The sequence below is a fragment of the Coregonus lavaretus genome, assembly GCF_964263955.1.
Source record: "Coregonus lavaretus genome assembly, chromosome: 1".
Taxonomy (NCBI): domain Eukaryota; kingdom Metazoa; phylum Chordata; class Actinopteri; order Salmoniformes; family Salmonidae; genus Coregonus; species Coregonus lavaretus.
In genome coordinates, this window is record NC_139988.1 from 63,279,138 (window position 1) to 63,304,205 (window position 25,068).

General features: G+C 41.6%; 1 protein-coding gene across 1 annotated transcript; it reads right to left on the bottom strand.

Annotated features, from left to right (window-relative positions):
• Positions 1 to 786: 786 nt before the first annotated feature.
• LOC311132744 (eukaryotic translation initiation factor 3 subunit L-like) lies at positions 787 to 21,262 on the bottom strand. Its single transcript, XM_084166042.1, has 15 exons — positions 21,142 to 21,262; positions 20,499 to 20,541; positions 20,026 to 20,236; positions 8,653 to 8,732; positions 7,718 to 7,779; positions 7,461 to 7,530; positions 7,280 to 7,353; positions 6,946 to 7,117; positions 6,483 to 6,637; positions 3,657 to 3,827; positions 2,660 to 2,793; positions 2,181 to 2,354; positions 1,830 to 2,019; positions 1,617 to 1,697; positions 787 to 1,370 (listed from the first exon to the last, which is right to left on the bottom strand). The coding sequence occupies exons 1-15, from the start codon at positions 21,169 to 21,171 to the stop codon at positions 1,284 to 1,286; spliced, it is 1,734 nt and encodes a 577-aa protein (XP_084022168.1). The 5' UTR covers positions 21,172 to 21,262; the 3' UTR covers positions 787 to 1,283.
• Between the last annotated feature and the right edge of the window lie 3,806 nt (positions 21,263 to 25,068).

Here is a 25,068-nt window from a genome sequence, read left to right on the forward strand (position 1 = left end):
TGGGTGAACAGGGAGTACAGGAGGGGGCTGAGCACGCACCCTTGTGGGGCCCAAGTGTTGAGGATCAGCGAAGTGGAGATTTTGTTTCCTACCTTCACCACCTTGACTCCCGAGTGGCGCAGTGGTCTAGCTGTGCCACTAGAGATCCTGGTTAGAGTCCAGGCCCTGTCGCAGCCGGCAGCGAACGGGAGACCCATGGGCGGCGCCCAATTGGTCCAGCGTCATCCAAGGTAGGGGAGGGTTTGGCCGGCAGGGATGTGGGTTTGTTTCCCACGGGGGGCCAGTATGAAAAAACAAACAAAAAACAAACAAAAAAACATGTATGCATTCACTAAGTCGCTCTGGATAAGAGCGTCTGCTAAATGACTAAAATGTAAATGTAAAATGGGGCTGCCCGTCAGGAAGTCCAGGACCCAGTTGCACAGGGCAGGGTTCAGATCCACGGCCTCAAGCTTTGGAGACATTTGTCGGTTTTCCTTTCATATAGCAACTGTTTCCCAATCGGAGTGTCGTGTTTTTAGCATTATTTATTTTTATGGTAATCAGTCACCAGCCCTGAGATACGTGTTGGGAATGTTGGATGATCTGTGATAAAAGAAAAACAGCACATTTCTATTGTCCCCAGCACAAGGTGCACCTGCAATATGATCATGCGGTTTAATCAGCTTCTTGATATGCCACACCTGTCAGGTGGCTGGATTATCTTGGCAAAGAAGAATTGCTCACTAACAGAGATGTAAACAAATGTGAACAGAATTTGAGAGAAATAAGCTTTTCGTGCGTATGGAACATTTCTGGGATAATTTATTTCAGCTCATGAAAAATGGGACCAACATTATACACTTTGTGTTTATATTTTTGTTCCGTGTAAATTAATATCTAATCTCATAGCAGTTGAAATAAATTATAATACAAAACTCTGAAGTCCTATCACTAACTCGTGGCGCTTTTAAGGTAGAGAGTAATGTATACATGGCTGATATTGGTAACTAAATGTTGCCATCTAGTCTAGTGGTTCTGATTTAGCTGATTAACTACTGTACTGTTTGTGAAAGGTACTAAAATCACAGTACAACCTGTTTGATAATATAAATTATCACGATGACTCCATGTGCACCCCAACAAAACACCAACAGGACATGGCTTTTAGAACACCACCTCCTCCTTTATTGTTTTCAAACTACATAGAAAAAAGCAATATCGATCGTTTGTTGGAGGATCAACAGAGCCAAGGAATAGAGAGCCAGGTAGAGCAGATGTTGCGGCTGTAAGTCAGATCCGACTCATGTGGCCCTGGTGGTTGTGGTGGCGGCGGCTGTGGCAGTGCTGCTGGCTCCACTCATAGCCATCTTCTTCAGCGTTCTGTTCAACTGCATGGCGAATAACACACAAGTAGAAACTGACTACATTTTATTTATTTATTACAGGAATAAACCAAATCCAATAGCAGATAGGAGCCTTTAATTTTTCTATTCTAGGACTTAAAATATACATAATCATTAAATACAGAAGCAAATGTCTGCAATGTAACAGAAATATTATGATAAAGGTAAACAAAAACTGTTGCTACCTGGAAATACTGCCGTAAAATAATTTGAAAATGTATAATTTTTCACCTCCTCAAACTTGTGGATCTGTCTGATGAAGAAATCGCCATAGCGGCGGGCCACCTTGGTGTCTGCGATGTGGATCATGTCCTGCAGGCACATAACAGACAGGGAATACAGGTTATTTAACTACATTACTTATAAAGAGTTAATTCCATATTGTTAACAGCATCTAAAATGAGGTGAGTAGGCTCTGTGTAACGACATGTCTCACACACACACCTTGTCGATGTAGAAGTCGACCTCGGAGGCGGACTGGAACTCTCCGTCCAAGGCAGAGATGCCGCTGGTCCACACCAGGTTCTTCATCTTGTGTTTGAAGACCAGCAGCTGGATGCGGAACTCCTGCTCCGTCATGTCCAGGAAGCCTGCCAGCTTGGCCACAGGCATGGTGGTGTAGAGCTTCAGGAAACTGGACAGCAGAGAGATGGAGCAGGGTGAGATTTGAGGGGGAAACCAAGGAACCATGTTCGAGAGCAATGGATAAATATTTTGAAACTGAGTTAAACAGGGAGGTGCTGAACTTGACCGACTGTAGCAGCTCACCTGACTCTCACAGAGATAACTCGTTACCTGCGGATGGTAGAGAGCTGGGCCTGTTGCTGCACCTCTTCGGTGAACACCTTGAGCTGCTGCTGGAAGGGCTCCTTGTGGTAGTTGGGGTGCACATTATCGTAGTTGGGCACCACCGGGGACAGGAACTTGGGACAGGCAAAGCTGAAAAGCTCCTCAAACACCTGCAGGTCTCTGAGGTCACACAGTCATGTCAGTCAAGTTTCAAACACCTATGGCCCAATTCCAAATCAAACTCTAGACCCTTACGCCCTATGCACCTTTGTGAGATCTAAGTGGATTTGACAGGTGCAAGTAAGCAATATGGTAATAGCTCCACCTTGCCCTCTGATAAGCCAGGAGGAAGTTTCACTATATTGCTTAGACCAATCAAATCCTGTCTGTCAGATCTCCACATTGGGCCTAGAGGTTGGGCCTATAACTCCCTCTATACCCTGGTTCCCACAGTGTGGTATTAAGTGTAGACCTCTCTCGCTCACCCCTTCTGCATGCGAAGCATCTTGTCTCCGTACTTCTCCCTAAGCTGGGTGTGGATGCTTTCGTCGATGCGCATGGGGTACATGGTCAGGGCTATGGCCAGCAGCCCGTGCATCTGCTCGTTCTGCTTGCTGATCTGGAGGAGCAGGAATAAGTAGTGACTCAACTGATCACCAGGGTCATGTTCATTTTTAAATGTTTTCCATTATGTGCCCTACTAAACATGACCCAGCTCTGAGGGAGATGTCAATCATAACAATCAGTAATATAGCTATCGTAGTCATCACAGGTTAGGCCCACTGACCAATATTCCCTACATTTTTTTCTATCACTGAGAAAGTGTAATGTCTTGTGAGTGGAAACTTGAACATTGTGAGCATTCTGTGCAACTTCCTGTGTGCATTTACTGTGAACACTAAGGCTGTACCCGCTTCAAGTCACAGTTTTAGACATTGGCCAAGTAAGCTACTGAGGCTATCAGTGGCCTACTAACAAAAACAATGGATCAAATGCATCCCATAACATTGTCATATGGAAATAACTATTGATTTCAGCCTATATGGTGTTCAATGTTGGCCTATTCCATTAGATGTAAAAACCTTACGCAGGGCTTGACATTAACCGTTTTTCTTTTTAATTGTCTGAAAGCTCAAGTCACTTGTCTAAAAATAGAAAATGGTCTGTTAACACCAATTTTATGATGCAAGAAACCACTTTACAAAATAAAATCATCTAAAAACTACCCCTTTAAGACAAAAAAAAAAAGCTCTTTGCCCAACTTACTTTTCAAAGATGGCTAGAAATGTACAGGTTTTGTGCCCTTGTTGGAAGCAATCACTCCCCCATGGCTGACCAAAAAATAGCTATAACTTGGCTAATAATTCGCTATCATCATCAACAAATGTGCATAGTCAACATCTCTGCGCGGGCTGGCAATTCTTCTGTGCGGCAGTCCTGAAGGTGCTGCGTGGCCGCATGCACACGAACATTGCTACTGACCATCTCATATTTATAGGTGGACCTCTGGAACATGTTCCTGGTCCTCTGGATGTAGAGTAGGATGTTGGCGAAGACACGGATGGCGTCCTGGTACCTCCTCATCATCAGGTAGGCAAAGCCCACGTAGTAGTAGGTGGTGATCTGGCACTCGGGCACACGAGAGTACATACTCTGTAAGAGAGAGTAAATACAAAGTAGAGGGAAGTGACTGGGTTACAACAGTAGGGAATACATTGGAGAGAGAAATATGGAGTAGAAATATAGATAGAGGGGTATCAACAGTTAAGGCCCACTCCTTAATTCGTACGTCTGTAAATATCAGAGAGTGGGCATTTGGGGATAGATATGGAGACAGTACAGGTGCATCAAAGCTGGGACCGAGAGACTGAAAAACAGCTTCTATCTCCAGGCCATCAGACTGTTAAATAGTCACTACTAGCCGACCTATGACCAGTACCCTGTCCTGAACTTTAGTAGCCGTTACTAGTCGGTTACCACCCGGTACCCAACCCTGCACGCTAGAGACTGCTGCCCTATGTACATAGTCATTGAACACTGGTCACTTTAATAATGTTTACATACTGTTTTACCCACTTCATATTAGGGTTCCCATTAGCCGGCAATTCAATAATAAAAATGAAAAGCCGGTAAATAAAACTGTTGCCGGCCAAAATGACAGGGAGGAGAAAAAAAACATGGTAAAATAGTGCTTTTTACTCATTGATGGAAATACCAGTCGATGGAAATACATTTGACAGTCCCACCACTTTACAATGTGAGCTGGAGGCAGTATGCATTTAGAAAACATACTTTATTATTTGAAACCTGAATGTTTTATTTCATATTATGAGGCATGTCTTACCTTGCTTCAAAGTAGCCTATAGACAAAATCGGTCCATGGAAACGTGGAGGCAATTATTTTATATAGACTTCATAGGCGGCACGTGAGTTTCAAGTTTGGGGAAGTTGATAATTTATCCTACCATTTCTACCGTTCTGCGTGCAAGTTATGATTTTCACATGCGCATTTTCATGGAACAGTTTCATTTCAATAATAATGTTTTCATTTCTCAAAATCATTGTCACGTGGTTAATCATAAAAATTTGAATTAGAATGATAAAAATCAAAGTTAAAAGTAAACTAATTCAAGATGACCAGCCTCTGCCATATTGACACATTGATACACCGTGATCCATTGGCGGCTAAAGAAATGAGCGCGCGGAACTCAAAGCCTATAGAACTCATAGCCAAATGCAGCAGCTGGCCTATAACTTCCATTGCTCTTTCACACCAAGGAGTGGTGATTATCGAGGGGGAGATTGTTGGAAATATTTTTTAAATAGCTTACTGTGAGGAACTAGAGTTTTAATATATTATCATTCGCAATGGATGTTAAAAAAACACTTTCCTACATTTCCCTGCAACAGGCAAGGTACTTCTATGCGTGCTCATCAGGACAGAGAAACCAGACACATGCTCATTGCTCACATGGAGTACTCCAAACAAAAGACAAAATGAATTTAACAAATCTCGTAAATGATGGTTATGAAATAAACCAAAACTTGTTTCTCACAACTGTAGCAGGTTGTGAACTCTGCAAACAACATTTCCACTCCGAGAATGAGAACGGTAAATTACTTGTAATTAATACATGCATTAACAGAAATTAATATAACCAAATTACGGGGATTAACAGTACATTTACTACTGGTGACATACAGTGGGGAATAGATTTTTATTTATTTATCAAAGGGCAAACAATTCACACAATGAATGTGCAATAATTGGCCGAGACAGCTGTGCCATTCTGGAGAGAATTCGCCTAGCACCATTTCCCTTCTTGTCTCAACATTTAAAATTATACCCAAGACATTATCTTCACACATATTTTAGATGCTTTTCACTGACAGCCACAACTCAATAATTCGGGCTTTCCAAATAGGTGTAGGCCTACGAGCTTGTGATTTGAAACAATCCACAGCAACAACAAAAATAAGATAATGAGCCTCGATTCCTCTGTGGCTAAATCATGTTTTCTGGCGAAGTATTTTGAATGATTTTATTTATTTCTGTATAGACAGGAGAATTATATAATGTTGGCAAATGTATTTCCATTGATTTCCTTATTGGACCCACAGCAATTCCATTTCTGTCCTGTTCTATTCATTTTCATATCACCACAGTCGCATATGGAACTGCTATCAGGTGTGCTGTTTAGAATGGCGTTTTCCCAGGTGTGCTTTTTAGAATGGTGTTTTCCGACTAATTGTATCTTGGCAAATGTTAGAAAATTATGTTTTATTGGCTGCTTCATTACATGAGTTGCATGTTCTGTTAAAATGCATTACCATAATCTAAATGAGATTTGTGTCATTCTGAGCACCGTGGGTGGACGCCCTAATGGGTGCATATGGGTCCGGTAAATTAAAATCTTCCCGGTCACGTTATCCGGTGCCCCATTTTCCTAATGGAAACCCTGCTTCATATGTATATATCTGTATTCTAATTAAGGCTCATCCTATATAACTACTGCTGTACACACCTTTTCTATTCATATACTGTCCATAATACACACCATCACATATATATATATTTATTTTCCGGACTCTGACATTGCTCGTTTTAATGTTTCTACATTTCTTCATTCCTTTCCTATTGTTAGGTATTACTGCACTGTTGGAGCTAGGAACGTAAGCATTTCGCTACACCCACGATAACATCTGCATAATATGTGTACGTGACTAATCAAATTTGATTCGATTTGGAGATATCTTCAGCTGTACTGTATGCACATCGACAGTACTACTACACAGTGGCTAGTGTACCTTCTTGTTGAGCTCGATGTTCTCCAGGACTTTGATGGCCTGGTAATAGTCCCCCAGCAGAGAATGTAGCCTCAGCAGCCCCACCAGGCTGAAGTATCCCAGCATCTTATACAGGGAGTGACGGCCATACTCCCCAGCCACACTCTCCGGATCACCTGCAACACAAACTGTTAGAGCTGTCGCACAGTAACCATGGACTGCCTCAACCATTCAGTATTGATCACTGATAAGAATGTGAGGGTAATCTGTGGTGTAAGATAACGCTCTGTATTACTGATACATCTTTGTAACATTATATAGATAAGCGATGTATTATACTTTTTAACAATATAGTGATACAAAAACGATATCTTTATTCTATGTCAAAATATTTAGCTACAAATTATATATCGTATAATGAATGATATGTCATCATATATCAATACAGATACAATGCATCTACAGCTGTATCTTCTTTCTTTACCTCCACTGGTGTAGACCTCCAGCTGGCGGTTGATGTTGCTCTTGTCCACCAGCGAGTGGAGCACATTTAGAACACTATGGACGTTCCAGATCTTGGGGTTGTTCCTCAGGAACTCAATCTCCTCCTCAGATTTCTTGGCTGTCTTGCAGCGATACTGGCTGAACGACTGGAACTGTTTAGGGGAACAAGAGTGAACTTGTTTACTTCTTATTCAAATGCAGTCACAATTCCATGTACCATAGCAGCTTCAAGACAGAGGGGTACCAAATTAATTCCATAGATTATGATGAAAAACTAAAATACACAAGCAACATATCAAACTATGTTAATTTACCTGATAAATGAATTCATCAATAATGTCCCAGAGCCACTGGTTGGGCAGCTCCAAGGGGGCGGGTCCATCTGCATCTGTATACAACAATATATACCTGCTTAGTGAGGTATTGGAAGCGTCCAATGTAATACACTATTATGAAAATATATTAAGGCAACAGATATTTAGTACTCAGACTTACTTAGAATGTAGTTGAAGAGGTTGCAGTAATTGTAGTAAGACTCAAATCTCTGGTCGAGAGTTGGTCCTCCCTGATGGTCAAAGAAAACATAAAAGCATTATTTAAGTAAAAAGTCCTCCAAGTAGTGACATTATTATAGTTCTGTGCACTGTAAACCCATTGGATTGAATCCATCCAGGACAGGAGATGTAAGATTTATATTTTAAAGCTGATAGGGGTTAAACAATGGTTCTGTGGCAAGAAGGATAGATACTCACGCTGACTTTAGCATAGATGTGTCTGTAGTACAACTCCTTATACAGGATCAGGAACACAGCGTCTGAATGGGCCAACAGAGAGAGTGAGCAAGCGCAACAAGAAAGAATAATTAATGGCACAACATTCTTTGCTTGTTGGCATTTATTGTAATGAATCTTGGCCTGGAGGCAGCTCTGCAGTGGTCAATAGCTGGCACAGCTACAAAAATCGTAAAATCTGATTTTAACCCTAACCACACTGCTAACCCTAATGCCTAACCCTAAATTAAGACCAAATAGCAAATTTCTACAATATAGACAATTTTGACTTTGCAGCTAGCCCATCTAGCGGAAATCGCTTAGTTCTGCCTCCAAGTCAAGACTAATGACAAACGTCAACCTGCGCATTCTTCCCACTTCATTGTCAAGAGAGAACAGCAACAACAAGAATATTCTACAGAGGCAGCAAACTAGTTTGTGAACCACATGGTCTCCACTCTATAAGCAAATGGCTCTAAAAGAAAGCAGAGAACACCCTAAAGGACACTAGACATCCTGTTTACAGTTTAAACTCCTACCATCAGGTCCACATTTCTCTGTCCACCGTTGCAAAAACAACAAATAAAACCATTCATTCACTTCTGCTACCATAGCATTTTTGAAATAGATACATGTTACTACTGCACTCCACACTACCTAGCATTTTACACTTTAACAACTTTCACTTATTTCACTCCAGCAACTATGTGCAATAAATGTGTGGTCCATGTTATTTTGTGCCTACATCTTGTCTGTTGTTTTTGGATATGATTCTGCTGCAAAACCAATTAATCCCGGAGGGATATTAATGTATTCTACTTGCTATTACTAACTACCACCACTACTATGTCCACAATCATCTGAACAGGCTTCTGCCCAAACTGGAAGGAGAAACAGCAGTAGACTGACGCACTCACCGTTTCCAACGAGGGAAGCGATGGCCTCAGCCTCTGGCCAGGGAGACGTTTTGAAGAAGCGGTCAGTCAGCTTGTTCCAGCTGAGGAGAGACGAGAATGTGTAAAAATAAAACTTTAAACTTAAGTGTTTTATGACATTCAGAGACTTGTCCTGAAGCACTCCTGTTTTGTCTTGGCTGTGTGCTTAGGGTCGTTGTCCTGTTGGAAGGTTAACCTTCGCCCCAGTCTGAGGTCCTAAGCGCTCTGGAGCAGGCTTTCATCAAGGATCTCTGTACTTCGCTCCATTAATCTTTCCCACAATCCTGACTAGTCTCCCAGTCCCTGCCACTGAAAAACATCCCCACAGCATGATGCTGCCACCACCATGCCTCACCGTAGAGATGGTGCAAGGTTTATTCCAGACTTGACGCTTGGCATTAAGGCCAAAGAGTTCAATCTTGGTTTCATCAGACCAGAGAATCTTGTTTGTCATGGTCTGAGAGTCCTTTAGGTGCCTTTTAGCAAACTCCAAGCGGGCTGTCATGTGCCTTTTACTGAGTGGCGGCTTCCGTCTGGCCACTCTACCATAAAGGCCTGATTGGTGGAGTGCTGCAGAGATGGTTGTCCTTCTGGAAGGTTCTCCCATCTCCACAGAGGAACTCTAGAGCTCTGTCAGCGTGACCATCGGGTTCTTGGTCACCTCCCTGACCAAGGCCCATCTCCCAGATTGCCCAGTTTGGCCGGGCGGGCCAGCTCTAGGAAGAGTCTATTTTTCGGAGGAGACATCTTTTTAGTTTTTTAAAAGCTTTTCTGCTACATATACATTTTACATACATGGTACTTTATATACAGCAATCACATAATACATTACCGAACATAAACTCTTTAATCCCACCCCTCAGCCACTCTCAGCCCATCCCACCTATCACCACAGACCTCGTTTTGTTTCCATGTGCCATATTGTACTGTTTTACATACATTTGGAACCTTTCTAATCGCATAGTATCCACAGATTGTGAGCTAAAGATGAAAACCTTTCCTATGAGTATTATTATATTATTTATTGACTGACTATGGCTTTCCAAATCGCCCAACACTGCTATTTGTAAGTTTAATTGTAATTGAATGTTGTGATTGTTTAACCATTCCTGAACCAAGCTACATAGGGGCAATACCATATTAAATGATATAGTGATTGTCTCTTCAAAACAAAATCTACAGAGCTGAGATTGTTGTATGCCCCATATATACACTGCTCAAAAAAATTAAAGGGAACACTTAAACAACACAATGTAACTCCAAGTCATTCACACTTCTGTGAAATCAAACTGTCCACTTAGGAAGCAACACTGATTGACAATAAATTTCACATGCTGTTGTGCAAATGGAATAGACAACAGGTGGAAATTATAGGCAATTAGCAAGACACCCCCAATAAAGGACTGGTTTTGCAAGTGGTGACCACAGACCACTTCCCAGTTCCTATGCTTCCTGGCTGATGTTTTGGTCACTTTTGAATGCTGGCGGTGCTTTCATTCTAGTGGTAGCATGAGACGGAGTCTACAACCCACACAAGTGGCTCAGGTAGTGCAGCTCATCCAGGATGGCATATCAATGCGAGCTGTGGCAAGAAGGTTTGCTGTGTCTGTCAGCGTAGTGTCCAGAGCATGGAGGCGCTACCAGGAGACAGGCCAGTACATCAGGAGACGTGGAGGAGGCCGTAGGAGGGCAACAACCCAGCAGCAGGACTGCTACCTCCGCCTTTGTGCAAGGAGGAGCAGGAGGAGCACTGCCAGAGCCCTGCAAAATGACCTCCAGCAGGCCACAAATGTGCATGTGTCTGCTCAAACGGTCAGAAACAGACTTCATGAGGGTGGTATGAGGGCCAGACGTCCACAGGTGGGGGTTGTGCTTACAGGCCAACACCGTGCAGGACGTTTGGCATTTGCCAGAGAACACCAAGATTGGCAAATTCGCCACTGGCGCCCTGTGCTCTTCACAGATAAAAGCAGGTTCACACTGAGCACATGTGACAGACGTGACAGAGTCTGGAGACGCCGTGGAGAACGTTCTGCTGCCTGCAAAATCCTCCAGCATGACCGGTTTGGCGGTGGGTCAGTCATGGTGTGGGGTGGCATTTCTTTGGGGGGGGCCGCACAGCCCTCCATGTGCTCGCCAGAGGTAGCCTGACTGCCATTAGGTACCGAGATGAGATCCTCAGACCCCTTGTGAGACCATATGCTGGTGCGGTTGGCCCTGGGTTCCTCCTAATGCAAGACAATGCTAGACCTCATGTGGCTGGAGTGTGTCAGCAGTTCCTGCAAGAGGAAGGCATTGATGCTATGGACTGGCCCGCCCGTTCCCCAGACCTGAATCCAATTGAGCACATCTGGGACATCATGTCTCGCTCCATCCACCAACGCCACGTTGCACCACAGACTGTCCAGGAGTTGGCGGATGCTTTAGTCCAGGTCTGGAAGGAGATCCCTCAGGAGACCATCCGCCACCTCATCAGGAGCATGCCCAGGCGTTGTAGGGAGGTCATACAGGCACGTGGAGGCCAAACACACTATTGAGCCTCATTTTAACTTGTTTTAAGGACATTACATCAAAGTTGGATCAGCCTGTAGTGTGGTTTTCCACTTTAATTTTGAGGGTGACTCCAAATACAGACCTCCATGGGTTGATAAATTTGATTTCCATTGATAATTTTTGTGTGATTTTGTTGTCAGCACATTCAACTATGTAAAGAAAAAAGTATTTAATAAGATTATTTCATTCATTCAGATCTAGGATGTGTTATTTTAGTGTTTTTTATGAGCAGTATATATATATATATATATATATTGAAGTCGGAAGTTTACATACACTTAGGTTGGAGTCATTAAAACTTGTTTTTCAACCACTCCATACATTTCTTGTTAACAAACTATACATTTTGGCAAGTCGGTTAGGACATCTACTTTGTGCATGACACAAGTAATATTTCCAACAATTGTTTACAGACAGATGATTTCACTTATAATTCACTGTATCACAATTCCAGTGGGTCAGAAGTTTACATACACTAAGTTGACTGTGATGGCCACTCCAATACCTTGACTTTGTTGTCCTTAAGCCATTTTGCCACAACTTTGGAAGTATGCTTGGGGTCATTGTCCATTTGGAAGACCCATTTGCGACCAAGCTTTAACTTCCTGACTGATGTGTTGAGATGTTGCTTCAATATATCCACATACTTTTCCTTCCTCATGATGCCATCTATTTTGTGAAGTGCACCAGTCCCTCCTGCAGCAAAGCACCCACACAGCATGATGCTCCCACCCCCGTGCTTCACGGTTGGGATGGTGTTCTTCAGCTTGCAAGCACCCCCTTTTTCCTCCAAACATAACAATAGTCATTATGGCCAATTATGTTTCATCAGACCAGAGGACATTTCTCCAAAAAGTACGATCTTTGTCGCCATGTGCAGTTGCAAACCGTAGTCTGGCTTTTTTATGGCAGTTTTGGAGCAGTGGCTTCTTCCTTGCTGAGCGACCATTCAGGTTATCTCGATATAGGACTTGTTTTACTGTGGATATAGATACTTTTGTACCTGTTTCCTCCAGCATCTTCACAAGTCCTTTGCTGTTGTTCTGGGATTGATTTGCACTTTTCGCACCAAAGTACATTCATCTCTAGGTGACAGAACGCATCTCCTTCCTGAGCAGTATGACAGCTGCGTGGTCCCATGGGGTTTATACTTGCGTACTATTGTTTGTACAGATGAACGTGGTACCTTCAGGCGTTTGGAAATTGCTCCCAAGGATGAACCACACTTGTGGAGGTCTACAATTTTTTTCTGCGGTCTTGGCTGATTTATTTGGATTTTCCCATGATGTTAAGCAAAGATGCACTCAGTTTGAAGGTAGGCCTTGAAACACATCCACAGGTACATCTCCAATTGACTCAAATGATGTTAATTAGCCTATCAGAAGCTTCTAAAGCCATGACATCATTTTCTGGAATTTTCCAAGCTGTTTAAAGGCACAGTCAACTTAGTGTATGTAAACTTCTGACCCACTGGAATTGTGATACAGTGAATTATAAGTGAAATAATCTGTCTGTAAACAATTGTTGGAAAAATTACTTGTGTCATGCACAAAGTAGATGTCCTAACAGACTTGCCAAAACTACAGTTTGTTAAAAATAAATTTGTGGAGTGGTTGAAAAACTAATTTTAATGACTCCAACCTAAGTATGTAAACTTCCGACTTCAACTGTGTGTGTGTGTGTATATATCTATCTATATACACACACACACGTCAAAAGTTTGGACACACCTACTCATTCAAGGGTTTTCCTTTATTTTTACTATTTTATACATTGTACAATGGTAGTTTAGACATCAAAACTATGAAATAACACATACGGAATCATGTAGTAACCAAAAAAGTGTTAAACAAATCAAAATATATTTTATATTTGAGTTTCTTCAAAGTAGCCACCTTTGCCTTGATGACAGCTTCGCACTCTCTTGGCATTCTCTCAACCAGCTTCACCGGTATTGCTTTTCCAACAGTCTTGAAAGAGTTCCCACATATGCAGCACTCCATCACTCTCCTTGGTAAAATAGCCCTTACACAGCCTGGAGGTGTGTTGGGTCATTGTCCTGTTGAAAACAAATGATAGTCCCACTAAGCCCAAACCAGATGGGATGGCGTATCGTTGCAGAATGCTGTGGTAGCCATGCTGGTTAAGTGTGCCTTGAATTGTAAATCAATCACAGATAGTGTCACCAGCAAAGCACCCCCACACCATAACACCTCCTCCTCCATGCTTTATTTCAACCGGTCTAATGTCCATTGCTCGTGTTTCTTGGCCCAAGCAAGTCTCTTCTTCTTATTGGTGTCCTTTAGTAGTGGTTTCTTTGTAGCAATTCGACCATGAAGGCCTGATTCACAGTCTCCTCTGAACAGTTGATGTTGAGATGTGTCTGTTACTTGAACTCTGTGAAGCATTTATTTAGGCTGCAATTTCTGAGGCTGGTAACTCTAATGAACTTATCCTCTGCATCAGAGGTAACTCGGTCTTCCATTCCTGTGGCGGAATCATAAGCCAGTTTCATCATAGCGCTTGATGGTTTTTGCGACTGCACTTGAAGAAACTTCCAAATGTCTTGAAATTTTCCGGATTGACTGACCTTTATGTCTTAAAGTAATGATGGACTGTCATTACTCTTTGCATATTTGAGCTGTTCTTGCCATAATATGGACTTGGTCTTTTACCAAATAGGACTATCTTCTGTATACCAACCCTACCTTGTCCACAAATTAACTTTTAACAAGGCACACCTGTTAATTGAAATGTATTCCAGGTGACTACCTCATGAAGCTGGTTGAGAGAATGCCAAGAGTGTGCACAGCTGTCATCAAGGCAAAGGGTGGCTATTTGAATAATTTATTCTCATTTGTTTAACACTTTTTTGGTTACTACATGATTCCATATGTGTTATTTCATAGTTTTGATGTCTTCACTATTATTCTACAATGTAGAAAATAGTAAAAAAATAAAGAAAAACCCTTGAACGAGTAGATGTTCTAAAACTTTTGACTGGTAGTGTACCTCTACTGGTATACCATCAAGCCCTGGTGTTTTTCCAAACTGAAAATATTTAATTGCCTCAAAAAGTTCCTCCACTGTAAGTTGGCCTTCACACAGGTTTTTCTGTACATTTGTTAATTATACATTATTAAGAAATAAATATTTACAGTTCTCTCTTCTCTTTTGACCTAAACAGCTTTTGTTTTAATTATGAGTATTGTATTGCCTCTAAAAGTACATTTAAAAGTGTCCCATACAATAAGGGAATCTGCTGTACCCATGTTGTGCAGAAAAAAGTGAATTCTGAATTATTTTGTCTTAGTTAAGAACAAATTGTCATCCAGTAGGCTTTGACAAGATTTTGAATATCCCGTCTACGTGGAAATTCTGTAAGAGTTATATGGAGGCCAATTAGATGGCGGACCGATCTTATTTGATCTCCTTATAATACTTTAACTTTTGATGCCAGCAAGAATGAGACCAGGAAGTAATCGCGACGGCTAGCTTGATTAAGCATCCTCCATGTATATCTCACTAGGTCAGGATTTTTCATGGATACATTACTAGTTGTAATGTATCCATGATATTTGTGATCTCCTTAAGTGCATGAGAGTGATAGTTTTGTAGTGGGATTTCCTTTATGATCCATTGTGGCACTTAAAACCGTATTATAATCTCCCACCATAATAACAGATTCAGTCGCTGCTAGTGAGCGCAATAGATTATTATATCTTTTTTTTTTTTTTTTTTTTTTTACAAGTGTGGATCATTATTATTTGGCCCATATAGATTAATTAGCCAGTTCTGTTTTTGATCCAATAGCATATATAAAAGGATCTATCTTCCTTGAGGATCTGTTTCAATAATTGGATCAACATTTTTGATAATTAACATAATCACCCCTTTTGAGTTTCTTTGCCTATGAGAAAAATATATTTCTCCCTCCCAGTCCTTTCCCATCCAACCTCATCTATATTTGTAGAGTGAGTTATCTGTAAACAATAGATATCTCTTTTAGCCAAGTAAAATTTTATATTTTTTATGATCTGCTAAGCCTTTACAATTGTAACTGGCTATACTTATTTCCCCGCTTACAATAATGATACCCAAGTTTCAATTATACTTACCACAACCAATGTTTGTAAACTTAACATTAAAAAGCACCATGATGATTAAGTGTCCATATAGCTGTACCATAATATTTGCAATGTTAAGCATACTGTAGCTGCAACTGTGTAAATCTCCAATTGTCCTAATATTCCACCCACTAAAACCTCTCCCCATATATACAGTGCATTCGGAAAGTATTCAGACCTGTTGATATTTTCCACATTGTGTTACGTTACAGCCTTATTCTAAAATGAATTACATTTATTTTTTTCCCTCAATCTACACACAATAACCCATAATGACATAGCAATTTTTGCCAACGTATTGAAAATAAAAAACAGAAATACCTTATTTACATAAGTATTCAGACACTTTGCTATGAGACTCAAATTGAGCATCCTGTTTCCATTGACCATCCTTGAGATGTTTCTACAACTTAATTGGAGTCCACCTGTGGTAAATTCAATTGATTGGACATGATTTGGAAAGGCACACACCTGTCTATAAGGTCGCACAGTTGACAGTGCATGTCAGAGCAAAAACCAAGCCATGAGGTTGAAGGAATTGTCTGTAGAGCTCCGAGACAGGGTTGTGTCAAGGCATATATCTAGGGACGGGTACCAACACATTTCTGCAGCATTGAAGGTCCCCAAGAACACAGTGGCCTCCATCATTCTTAAATGGAAGAAGTTTGGAACCACCAAGACTCTTCCTAGAGCTGGCTGCCCAGCCAAACTGAGCAATCGGGGGAGAAGGGCCTTGGTCAGGGAGGTGACCAAGAACCTGATGGTGACTGACAGAGCTCCAGAGTTCCTCTGTGGAGATGGGAGAACTTTCCAGAAGGACAACCATCTCTGCAGCACCACCAATCAGGCCTTTATGGTAGAGTGGCCAGGTGGAAGCCACTCCTCAGTAAAGGGCACATTACAACTCGCTTGAAGTTTGCCAAAAGGCACCTAAAGGACTCAGACCATGAGAAACAAGATTCTCTGGTCTGATGAAACCAAGATTGAACTCTTTGGCCTGAATGCCAAGCGTCACGTCTGGAGGAAACCTGGCACCATCCCTACGGTGAAGCATGGTGGTGGCAGCATCATGCTGTGGGGATGTTTTTCAGCGGCAGGGACTGAGAGACTAGTCAGGATCGAGGGAAAGATGAACGGAGCAAAGTACAGCGAGATCCTTGATCAAAACCTGCTCAGGACCTCAGACTGGGGCGAAGGTTCACCTTCCAACAGGACAATGATCCTAAACACACAGCCAAGACAACGCAGGAGTGGCTTCGGGACAAGTCTTTGAATGTCCTTGAGTGGCCCAGCCAGAGCCCGGACTTGAACCCAATCGAACATCTCTGGAGAGACCTGAAAATAGCTGTGCAGCGACGCTCCCCATCCAACCTGACAGAGCTTGACAGGATCTGAAGAGAAGAATGGGAGAAACTCCCCAAATACAGGTGTGCCAAGCTTGTAGTGTCACACCCAAGAAGACTTGAGGCTGTAATCGCTGCCAAAGGTGCTTCAACAAAGTACTGAGTAAAGGGTCTGAATACTTATGTGAATGTGATATCAGTTCATTTGGAATGAATTAAAAAAATTCTACAAACCTGTTTTTGCTTTGTCATTATGGGGTATTGTGTGTAGGTAGATTGATGAGGGGGGGAACAATTTCATCAATTTTAGAATAAGGCAGTAACGTAACAAAATGTGGAAAAAGTAAATGTGTCTGAATACTTTCCGAATGCACTGTAGGTCTGTTGTCACTAAGACCATCAGACCATCTCCCTGACTCATGACGCACCTTTGCGTTCTAAGGTAAACCCTTGGCCGCCAGATGGAAATATGAGCAATCCCATAACAACATCATTCAATACTGCCACCCTTCACTCACACAGTCAAAGCCCATAGGTCTATTGTATATCTATGAGGGTGCTTTTTAGGAGAACTAACCAAATAACATGGAAAACAGTCAGAAAATATAACAATAATAGATCATATTAATAGAAATAATAACAGCACAATATTATAGATTCATGCTCATATTTAGAAAGTCCAAGCAAAGGCTATAAGCATGTCAGCCCAGCCTGCTCAGTTCATTGGATCCAATTGTTAGAAAAAATTCAAACGCATTAAGGGAATAATACCTATAAATATCACAAGACCAGTTCTCTATGTCCATTACATGCAAGACATATTTCATGTAGTCCTCATTATATCCTGTTTTATTCCAACAAAAAGGAAGGAAGAAAAAAGAGATTCTAACAGCCGCTAATGACTGGCAGTAAACATTTGTCTTAGGCATCACACTACCCATAAAGGAATATATACATTTAACTTACAATCGACCATGCCACAGCCATGGCACGATAGCAAAGACATGTAGTACTGACAATCCAAAGCAAGTAAACCTGTAAAACCAACCCTCTCTCCACCCACACACATTTTGTTCTTATTCCAGGTTTGTTGCTCTATCCCTCGACTGTTTTACAACTAGGCCTATATCATTAGGATCAAGAATATAAAAGGTTGCGTAAATAGCTAATATAGAAATATATAATATACTTCTCGCTTAGAGAAGTGCTTCCATAAGCCAGTTATTGTGTTGGCTCTACTGTTACCTTTAAATCAGTTTAACCTAGTGTTAACCAGCCCGCCACACACTAGAGACAACAACCCTGTTGACAATACCCAACCCATTTGCCGGTGTGTATCAGAACAATGTCCTTTAAAATGTTTAATATTGAGATTATAATTTTTTTTATGTAAAAAGATAATGACAATTATTTTAGGATCATATAAGCCTACTCCAATAGAGAACCTAGGCAGGTTTTTTATTCTATAATCCTTTATCTTAGCCCTACAGCTCTAGGAAGAGTCTTGATGGTTCCAAACTTCTTCCATTTAAGAATGGTGGAGGCCACGGTGTTCTTGGGGACATTCAATGCTGAGCCTCAACACAATCCTGTCTCGGAGCTCTACAGACAATTCCCTTCGACCTCATGGCTTGGTTTTTGCTCTGACATGCACTGTCAACTGTGGGATCTTATATAGACAGGTGTGTGCCTTTCCAAATCATGTCCAATCAATTGAATTTACCACAGGTGTACTGCAATCAAGTTGTAGAAACATCGCAAGGATAATAAATGGAAACATGATGCAACTGAGCTCAATTTCAAGTCTCATAGCAAAGGGTCTGAATTCTTATGTTAAAAAGATATGTTTTAGTATTGTTTATACATTTGCAAACATTTCTAAAAACCTGTTTTTGCTTTGTCATTATGGGGTATTGTGTGGAGATTGATGAGGGGAAGAAATGTGGATAAAGTCAAGGGGTCTGAATACTTTCCGAATGCACTGTATATCACCAGTAGTACATTTACTGTTAATTCCTATAATATCTAATCTACAATGTTTGTTTGGTTACGGTCATTTTTGTTAATGCATTCAACATATTATTCCAGTCTTTTACAGTTCTCATTGTCGGAGTGGACACGTTGTTTGCAGAGTGCAAAGCCTATGCTACACTTGTGAGAAACAAGTTTTTGTTTATTTCATTCCATTTACGAGTTGTCAATTTAGTCATTGTCTTTTGTTTTGAGCTCTCCTGTCAATGTTGAGTAAGGACCTGATTACACATAGAAGTAGGCCTATAGGCTAACTGGCCTGCGCGCCAATATAGGCATATAAACGTGCCCATTTGGGGAACTGATAGCATTTCTGATTGGCTTAACGCACCACCACTAATGAGCTGTGGAGCTTCTCAAAGTAATGTTTTGTTAACCTCAAACAGCAAGCAAACAAAGTCTGTTTTACATCCATTGAGAATGACAATAGTTCCTCAATGTATTTGAAAAATCTCCCTTTCGATAACCACCCAGCATGAAAGGGAAAAATGTAATGCGCCTGATTACTTCTTAACCCTTGCGCAAATAGACTACAGCTGTGTCTGTCCCGAGCTCATTGGTGTGGGAAACTGAAGGGCTGGAATATTTTATACAATGTTGCTAGCGCAAGCTTCGACAGACTCAAGTTAATAGTTAATACGTTTCAAGTTTGTTGCAGACAGACCATGCATAGCCAATATGATTTGTAAGATATTTATTTTTTATCATTATATTTTCTACCTGCAGGCTGCAATGTTTTTATTTGTAGGCTTTATAGGCTATTTTTACATAGTTGGCAATGGCTATAGAAGTTACTTTTTTAGGTTTGTATCATTTTCATTTAGATAGAATTTTGATTAACCACATGAAAATGACTTTGAGATACGAAGCCGTAATTATAAATTAAATGAAACTGTTCCACAAAAATGTGCATATGAAAACCATAACTGCCACACAGATCGGTAGAAATGGTAAGATACATTGGCATTCCACATGAGAAAGGTTGCCAACTCCTCGTGTAGCCTATTACCAGCAATCTGAGAAAGCCAGTAGGAACGGGAGGAGAATGGTCGGAACAGGTTAAGGTTTCTTTCTTCTGGTTATCTTGATCACTGGCTCCCTCGAGTCATTTGTGTCTTATTTTATCAAACAGTGCCCTTAAAGCATCAGAATGCATATATAGATGATTTTATTAAAACACATCGGGTGTGTCTATATATGGAAAAACACACATTTTAAAATGTTGACCAATCGAATATTTTTCTTGTCGGGGACAGCCCTAGTGTTTTAATGTTAAGATAACTAGAGAAAAGACTGTGTACCTGTTCTCATAGACATCTTGGATTTCGTAGATCTTCTGCTCAATGCTCTCGCTCGACACACGGTTGGCCTGCAGCTCGTACACCTTCTGGTCGATGAGGTCCGAGATAGTCTTGTGGAAGTACTGCAGGAAGTTCTTGATCACCTCAGGGATGACGTGGTAGGTCTGCTGCTCGTACTGGCGCTCGTAGGCCAGGTCAGCTTTAGGGTCACCTGCAAGAAGATTGATGAAGGATGAGGTTCTGTCGTTCTTAAGGAATAGTGTTGCACTGAAATGGTAATGGTGGGATAATGTGCATTGTTTCTACTATAGAATCATTGATGTGATTCAATTTTTTTGGTGTCTATTTGTGATACAATTAACTGTGATGGGTGAGGGAGGCGTATGTAGTGATTACACACCAAACAAACACATGCCTGACATTTGAGTGTCAAGTTTATCCACTCAAATATCTAGATGAAACTACACACTCACCAGTATGGAGATAATCATCATTTGTGTAGGAATAAGGATCATACTGTGGAGAGATGGAAAAGTACGTAAATTATTATCAACATGACATATGTTGAGACCTTCCTCTTTAACTAACAAGCAGTCATCAACAGTCCAAATACTAATTGGTGAAACCAGTGTCATTAAAATGTCACATTTAGCTAGCTAACTAAATAACTAATGATTGACAAACGTTTATGGTATGTTTCTTCTTAAAGCTATTCAATGTGATAATAGCAAATATTTTCTCTGATATAATAAAAATTCACTCAGAAGCCAACCAGACAGACAAGTATTACTCCACCATGAAGTTAACGCGTTATCTACGTTAAGTAAACTGGCAACGTGGTTTTCGCCAACTGGATGACTGGCTAGTTAATTCATAACAAACACTAGTAAGCACATGAAAAGCAGCAATTATTTGTGACTATCTGAAAAAATATAATACAATCAACCGCCTAACTAGCTAACTTAGGTAGTAGCTATGTCGCTAACGTTCGCTAGTTAGTTAATGTGGAGTCGTCCACTTGGTGATGAGCCGGTGAGGCTAAATAACGTTAGGTTCCGGTCTGTAGGACCGCGCTATAAACTAAAATAAACTGTAGAAAATAAAATAGGTACGTACTTCTTCGGTTTCTTCGGTTTGGTACGACATGTTAGGATATGTCCAATCTCGTACAAATGTGTGTTTAGCAAAACCACGCAGCTGCCGCTGGGAGAAGTGGAAAGGAACCGGAAATGGATTTGGAGCTACAACAAATAGTAGACAGCAGCATGCTGGGATTGTGGCGGAATGAAATGAGGATCAGATGAGCTGCTGGCGTATAATCGATTGACCTTATCAAAGCATAGGGAATGGCACTATTCCTTTGGGTCTTTTGTGAGTGTAATGTTTACTGTTAATTTCACTTTTGTTTATTATCTATTTCACTTGCTTTGGCAATGTAAACATATGCTTCCCATGCCAATAAAGCCCCTTAAATTCAAATGGAATGTTAGAGGCCAAAATTCAGTTTTAGCACAGGCAGCGCCATTGAGGGCTTCCACCATAGATTGTATGTATATATAAAGGCTTCCACCGTGCTTCCGCCATGAAGTAGTCAACTGGGTAGGGATTCCTATGGGTTGTAGCCATTAATGGCGTTGCCCATGCTGTCACAGACATTAAGATGAGTCCTCTCTCTATCAAAGTAGAAAGATGATTATAATAACTGTCCACACTAACAACTGAATAAGTTAATAATATTAAATAGTAACTGATATAATTATTTTCAAATGCAATAGTCCAGTGTTTTTATATGCATACTGCATGCACTAAATTTTTATAGGCATTGACATTATAACTTTTTATTGTTAGATATTAGTTAAAAAATATATTTTGAAATAATGTTGCAATGGAGCTCGCCAGGTTGTATTCCTAAAAAACGGAAATAAGTTATCTCTGGTTCGTTCAGCCATTCCTAGGGCGAAAATGAATGTGGAAAAAATAGGGTTTGGGGATAAACGCAGAAAAGAAGGTCTGAGGTAAACACAGGCTTAGGAGATCTTATACATTTTGTTCTATGAGATAATATTAGTCATGTAACACGACCTTTATGAATTATGAAGCCTTTGTGTGCTTTATATGCTTTTTTTGATTACATACACTTTTCAAAATTCACAAAAAGTGACAGCTGATGAGGATGATCTTATAGAACAAAATGGATGAGATCTCCTAAGGGTGTGTTTACCACAGACCTTATTTTTGGCATTTATCCAAAAACTCCATTCATTTCCCCATAAGCTTTGTCCAACAAAACATGGCGGAGTTAGTGCCTACAAAAATACTATTACAGTGGAGGCTGCTGAGGGGAGGACGGTTCATAATAATGGCTGGAATGGAGCAAATGGAATGGCATCAAACACATGGAAACATGTGTTTGATGTATCTGATACCATTCCACTTATTCTGCTCCAGCCATCTTGGCCCATTATGGGCACAACCTACCAACCCGGGCCCAACAGTTCCACTCCTGGGCCTATGATGGCCACGCCCCAGTAAGACCTCAAATAGCCGAGCTGGTTAGACTAACTAGAAGTTTGCTTACCACGGGGGATGGGCCATCAGTAATAGATCGACTGGTAATGGACAAATGTACAGTGGGGAGAACCACGGGGGATGGGCCATCAGTAATAGATCGACTGGTAATGGACAAATGTACAGTGGGGAGAACAAGTATTTGATACACTGCCGATTTTGCAGGTTTTCCTACTTACAAAGCATGTAGAAGTCTGTAATTGTTATCATAGGTACACTTCAACTGTGAGAGACGGAATCTAAAACAAAAATCCAGAAAATCACATTGTATGATTTTTAAGTAATTAATTTGCATTTTATTGCATGACATAAGTATTTGATCACCTACCAACCAGTAAGAATTCCGGCTCTCACAGACCTGTTAGTTTTTCTTTAAGAAGCCCTCCTGTTCTCCACTCATTACCTGTATTAACTGCACCTGTTTGAACTCGTTACCTGTATAAAAGACACCTGTCTACACACTCAATCAAACAGACTCCAACCTCTCCACAATGGCCAAGACCAGAGAGCTGTGTAAGGACATCAGGGATAAAATTGTAGACCTGCACAAGGCTGGGATGGGCTCCAGGACAATAGGCAAGCAGCTTGGTGAGAAGGCAACAACTGTTGGCGCAATTATTAGAAAATGGAAGAAGTTCAAGATGACGGTCCATCACCCTCGGTCTGGGGCTCCATGCAAGATCTCACCTCGTGGGGCATCAATGATCATGAGGAAGGTGAGGGATCAGCCCAGAACTACACGGCAGGACCTGGTCAATGACCTGAAGAGAGCTGGGACCACAGTCTCAAAGAAAACCATTAGTAACACACTACGCCGTCATGGATTAAAATCCTGCAACGCACGCAAGGTCCCCCTGCTCAAGCCAGCGCATGTCCAGGCCCGTCTGAAGTTTGCCAATGACCATCTGGATGATCCAGAGGAGGAATGGGAGAAGGTCATGTGGTCTGATGAGACAAAAATAGAGCTTTTTGGTCTAAACTCCACTCGCCGTGTTTGGAGGAAGAAAAAGGATGAGTACAACCCCAAGAACACCATCCCAACCGTGAAGCATGGAGGTGGAAACATCATTCTTTGGGGATGCTTTTCTGCAAAGGGGACAGGACGACTGCACCGTATTGAGGGGAGGATGGATGGGGCCATGTATCGCGAGATCTTGGCCAACAACCTCCTTCCCTCAGTAAGAGCATTGAAGATGGGTCGTGGCTGGGTCTTCCAGCATGACAACGACCCGAAACACACAGCCAGGGCAACTAAGGAGTGGCTCCGTAAGAAGCATCTCAAGGTCCTGGAGTGGCCTAGCCAGTCTCCAGACCTGAACCCAATAGAAAATCTTTGGAGGGAGCTGAAAGTCTGTATTGCCCAGCGACAGCCCCGAAACCTGAAGGATCTGGAGAAGGTCTGTATGGAGGAGTGGGCCAAAATCCCTGCTGCAGTGTGTGCAAATAGGTCAAGACCTACAGGAAACGTATGATCTCTGTAATTGCAAACAAAGGTTTCTGTACCAAATATTAAGTTCTGCTTTTCTGATGCATCAAATACTTACGTCATGCAATAAAATGCAAATTAATTACTTAAAAATCATACAATGTGATTTTCTGGAATTGTGTTTTAGATTCCGTCTCTCACAGTTGAAGTGTACCTATGATAAAAATGACAGACCTCTACATGCTTTGTAAGTAGGAAAACCTGCAAAATCGGCAGTGTATCAAATACTTGTTCTCCCCACCGACGCAAAGCGTCATGCTGCCCAGAGCAACCCCCGTCAGTTGACGCCCTGGTCGCTTTATTAGAAAATCAGCAGGTTACGGTAGGCCAGAGCCCAGTAGGCCCGATAGAGCTGAAGTCAAGGCCGAACCAACGCGTGGTAGAAAGGGAGACCCCTATTTGAACCCTTCTTGAAGACGGCCTCCTATTACTGAACCCAGATCACCCCCAAGGCGGCGGCTGCTAATTAGCGGGGACCAGAGAAGGTGTTACACCTGTGGCCAGGAGGGACACCTGGCCTGGAGCTGCACGGGAAACGACGAGTACATGCCAACGGCCAGTCCCGCAGAGAAGACTACCAGAAGGTGCGACTACCTCACAACCTTCTGGGCCCACGAAGCAACTGCAGCCCCCCATATCCCCATCAAAATAGGCAGTCAGGATGCAGCCACCTTGTTGGACACAGGTAATAATGTCACTCTCGTCAAGCCTCAGTTTGCCGCCGACCCCTTAGGGCCACCCATGATAGTGGCTTGTATACATGGAGATACAAAAAGTTACCCCACCTGCTGTGTGGAAGTGCAAACCCCTCAAGGTAACTTTGTGTAGGGTAGCAATAACTGCGTTTTGCCACTAGGCTCTACTCTTGAGTGCCAAGAACGACAACATGAACTGCTTCCGTGTGTTGTGTTCTTGTTAAGTTGGGGGTCTGGTTCTGCATGGAATTACAGCAACTACTTTTTAATGAGTCCCTACATATACCTACATGT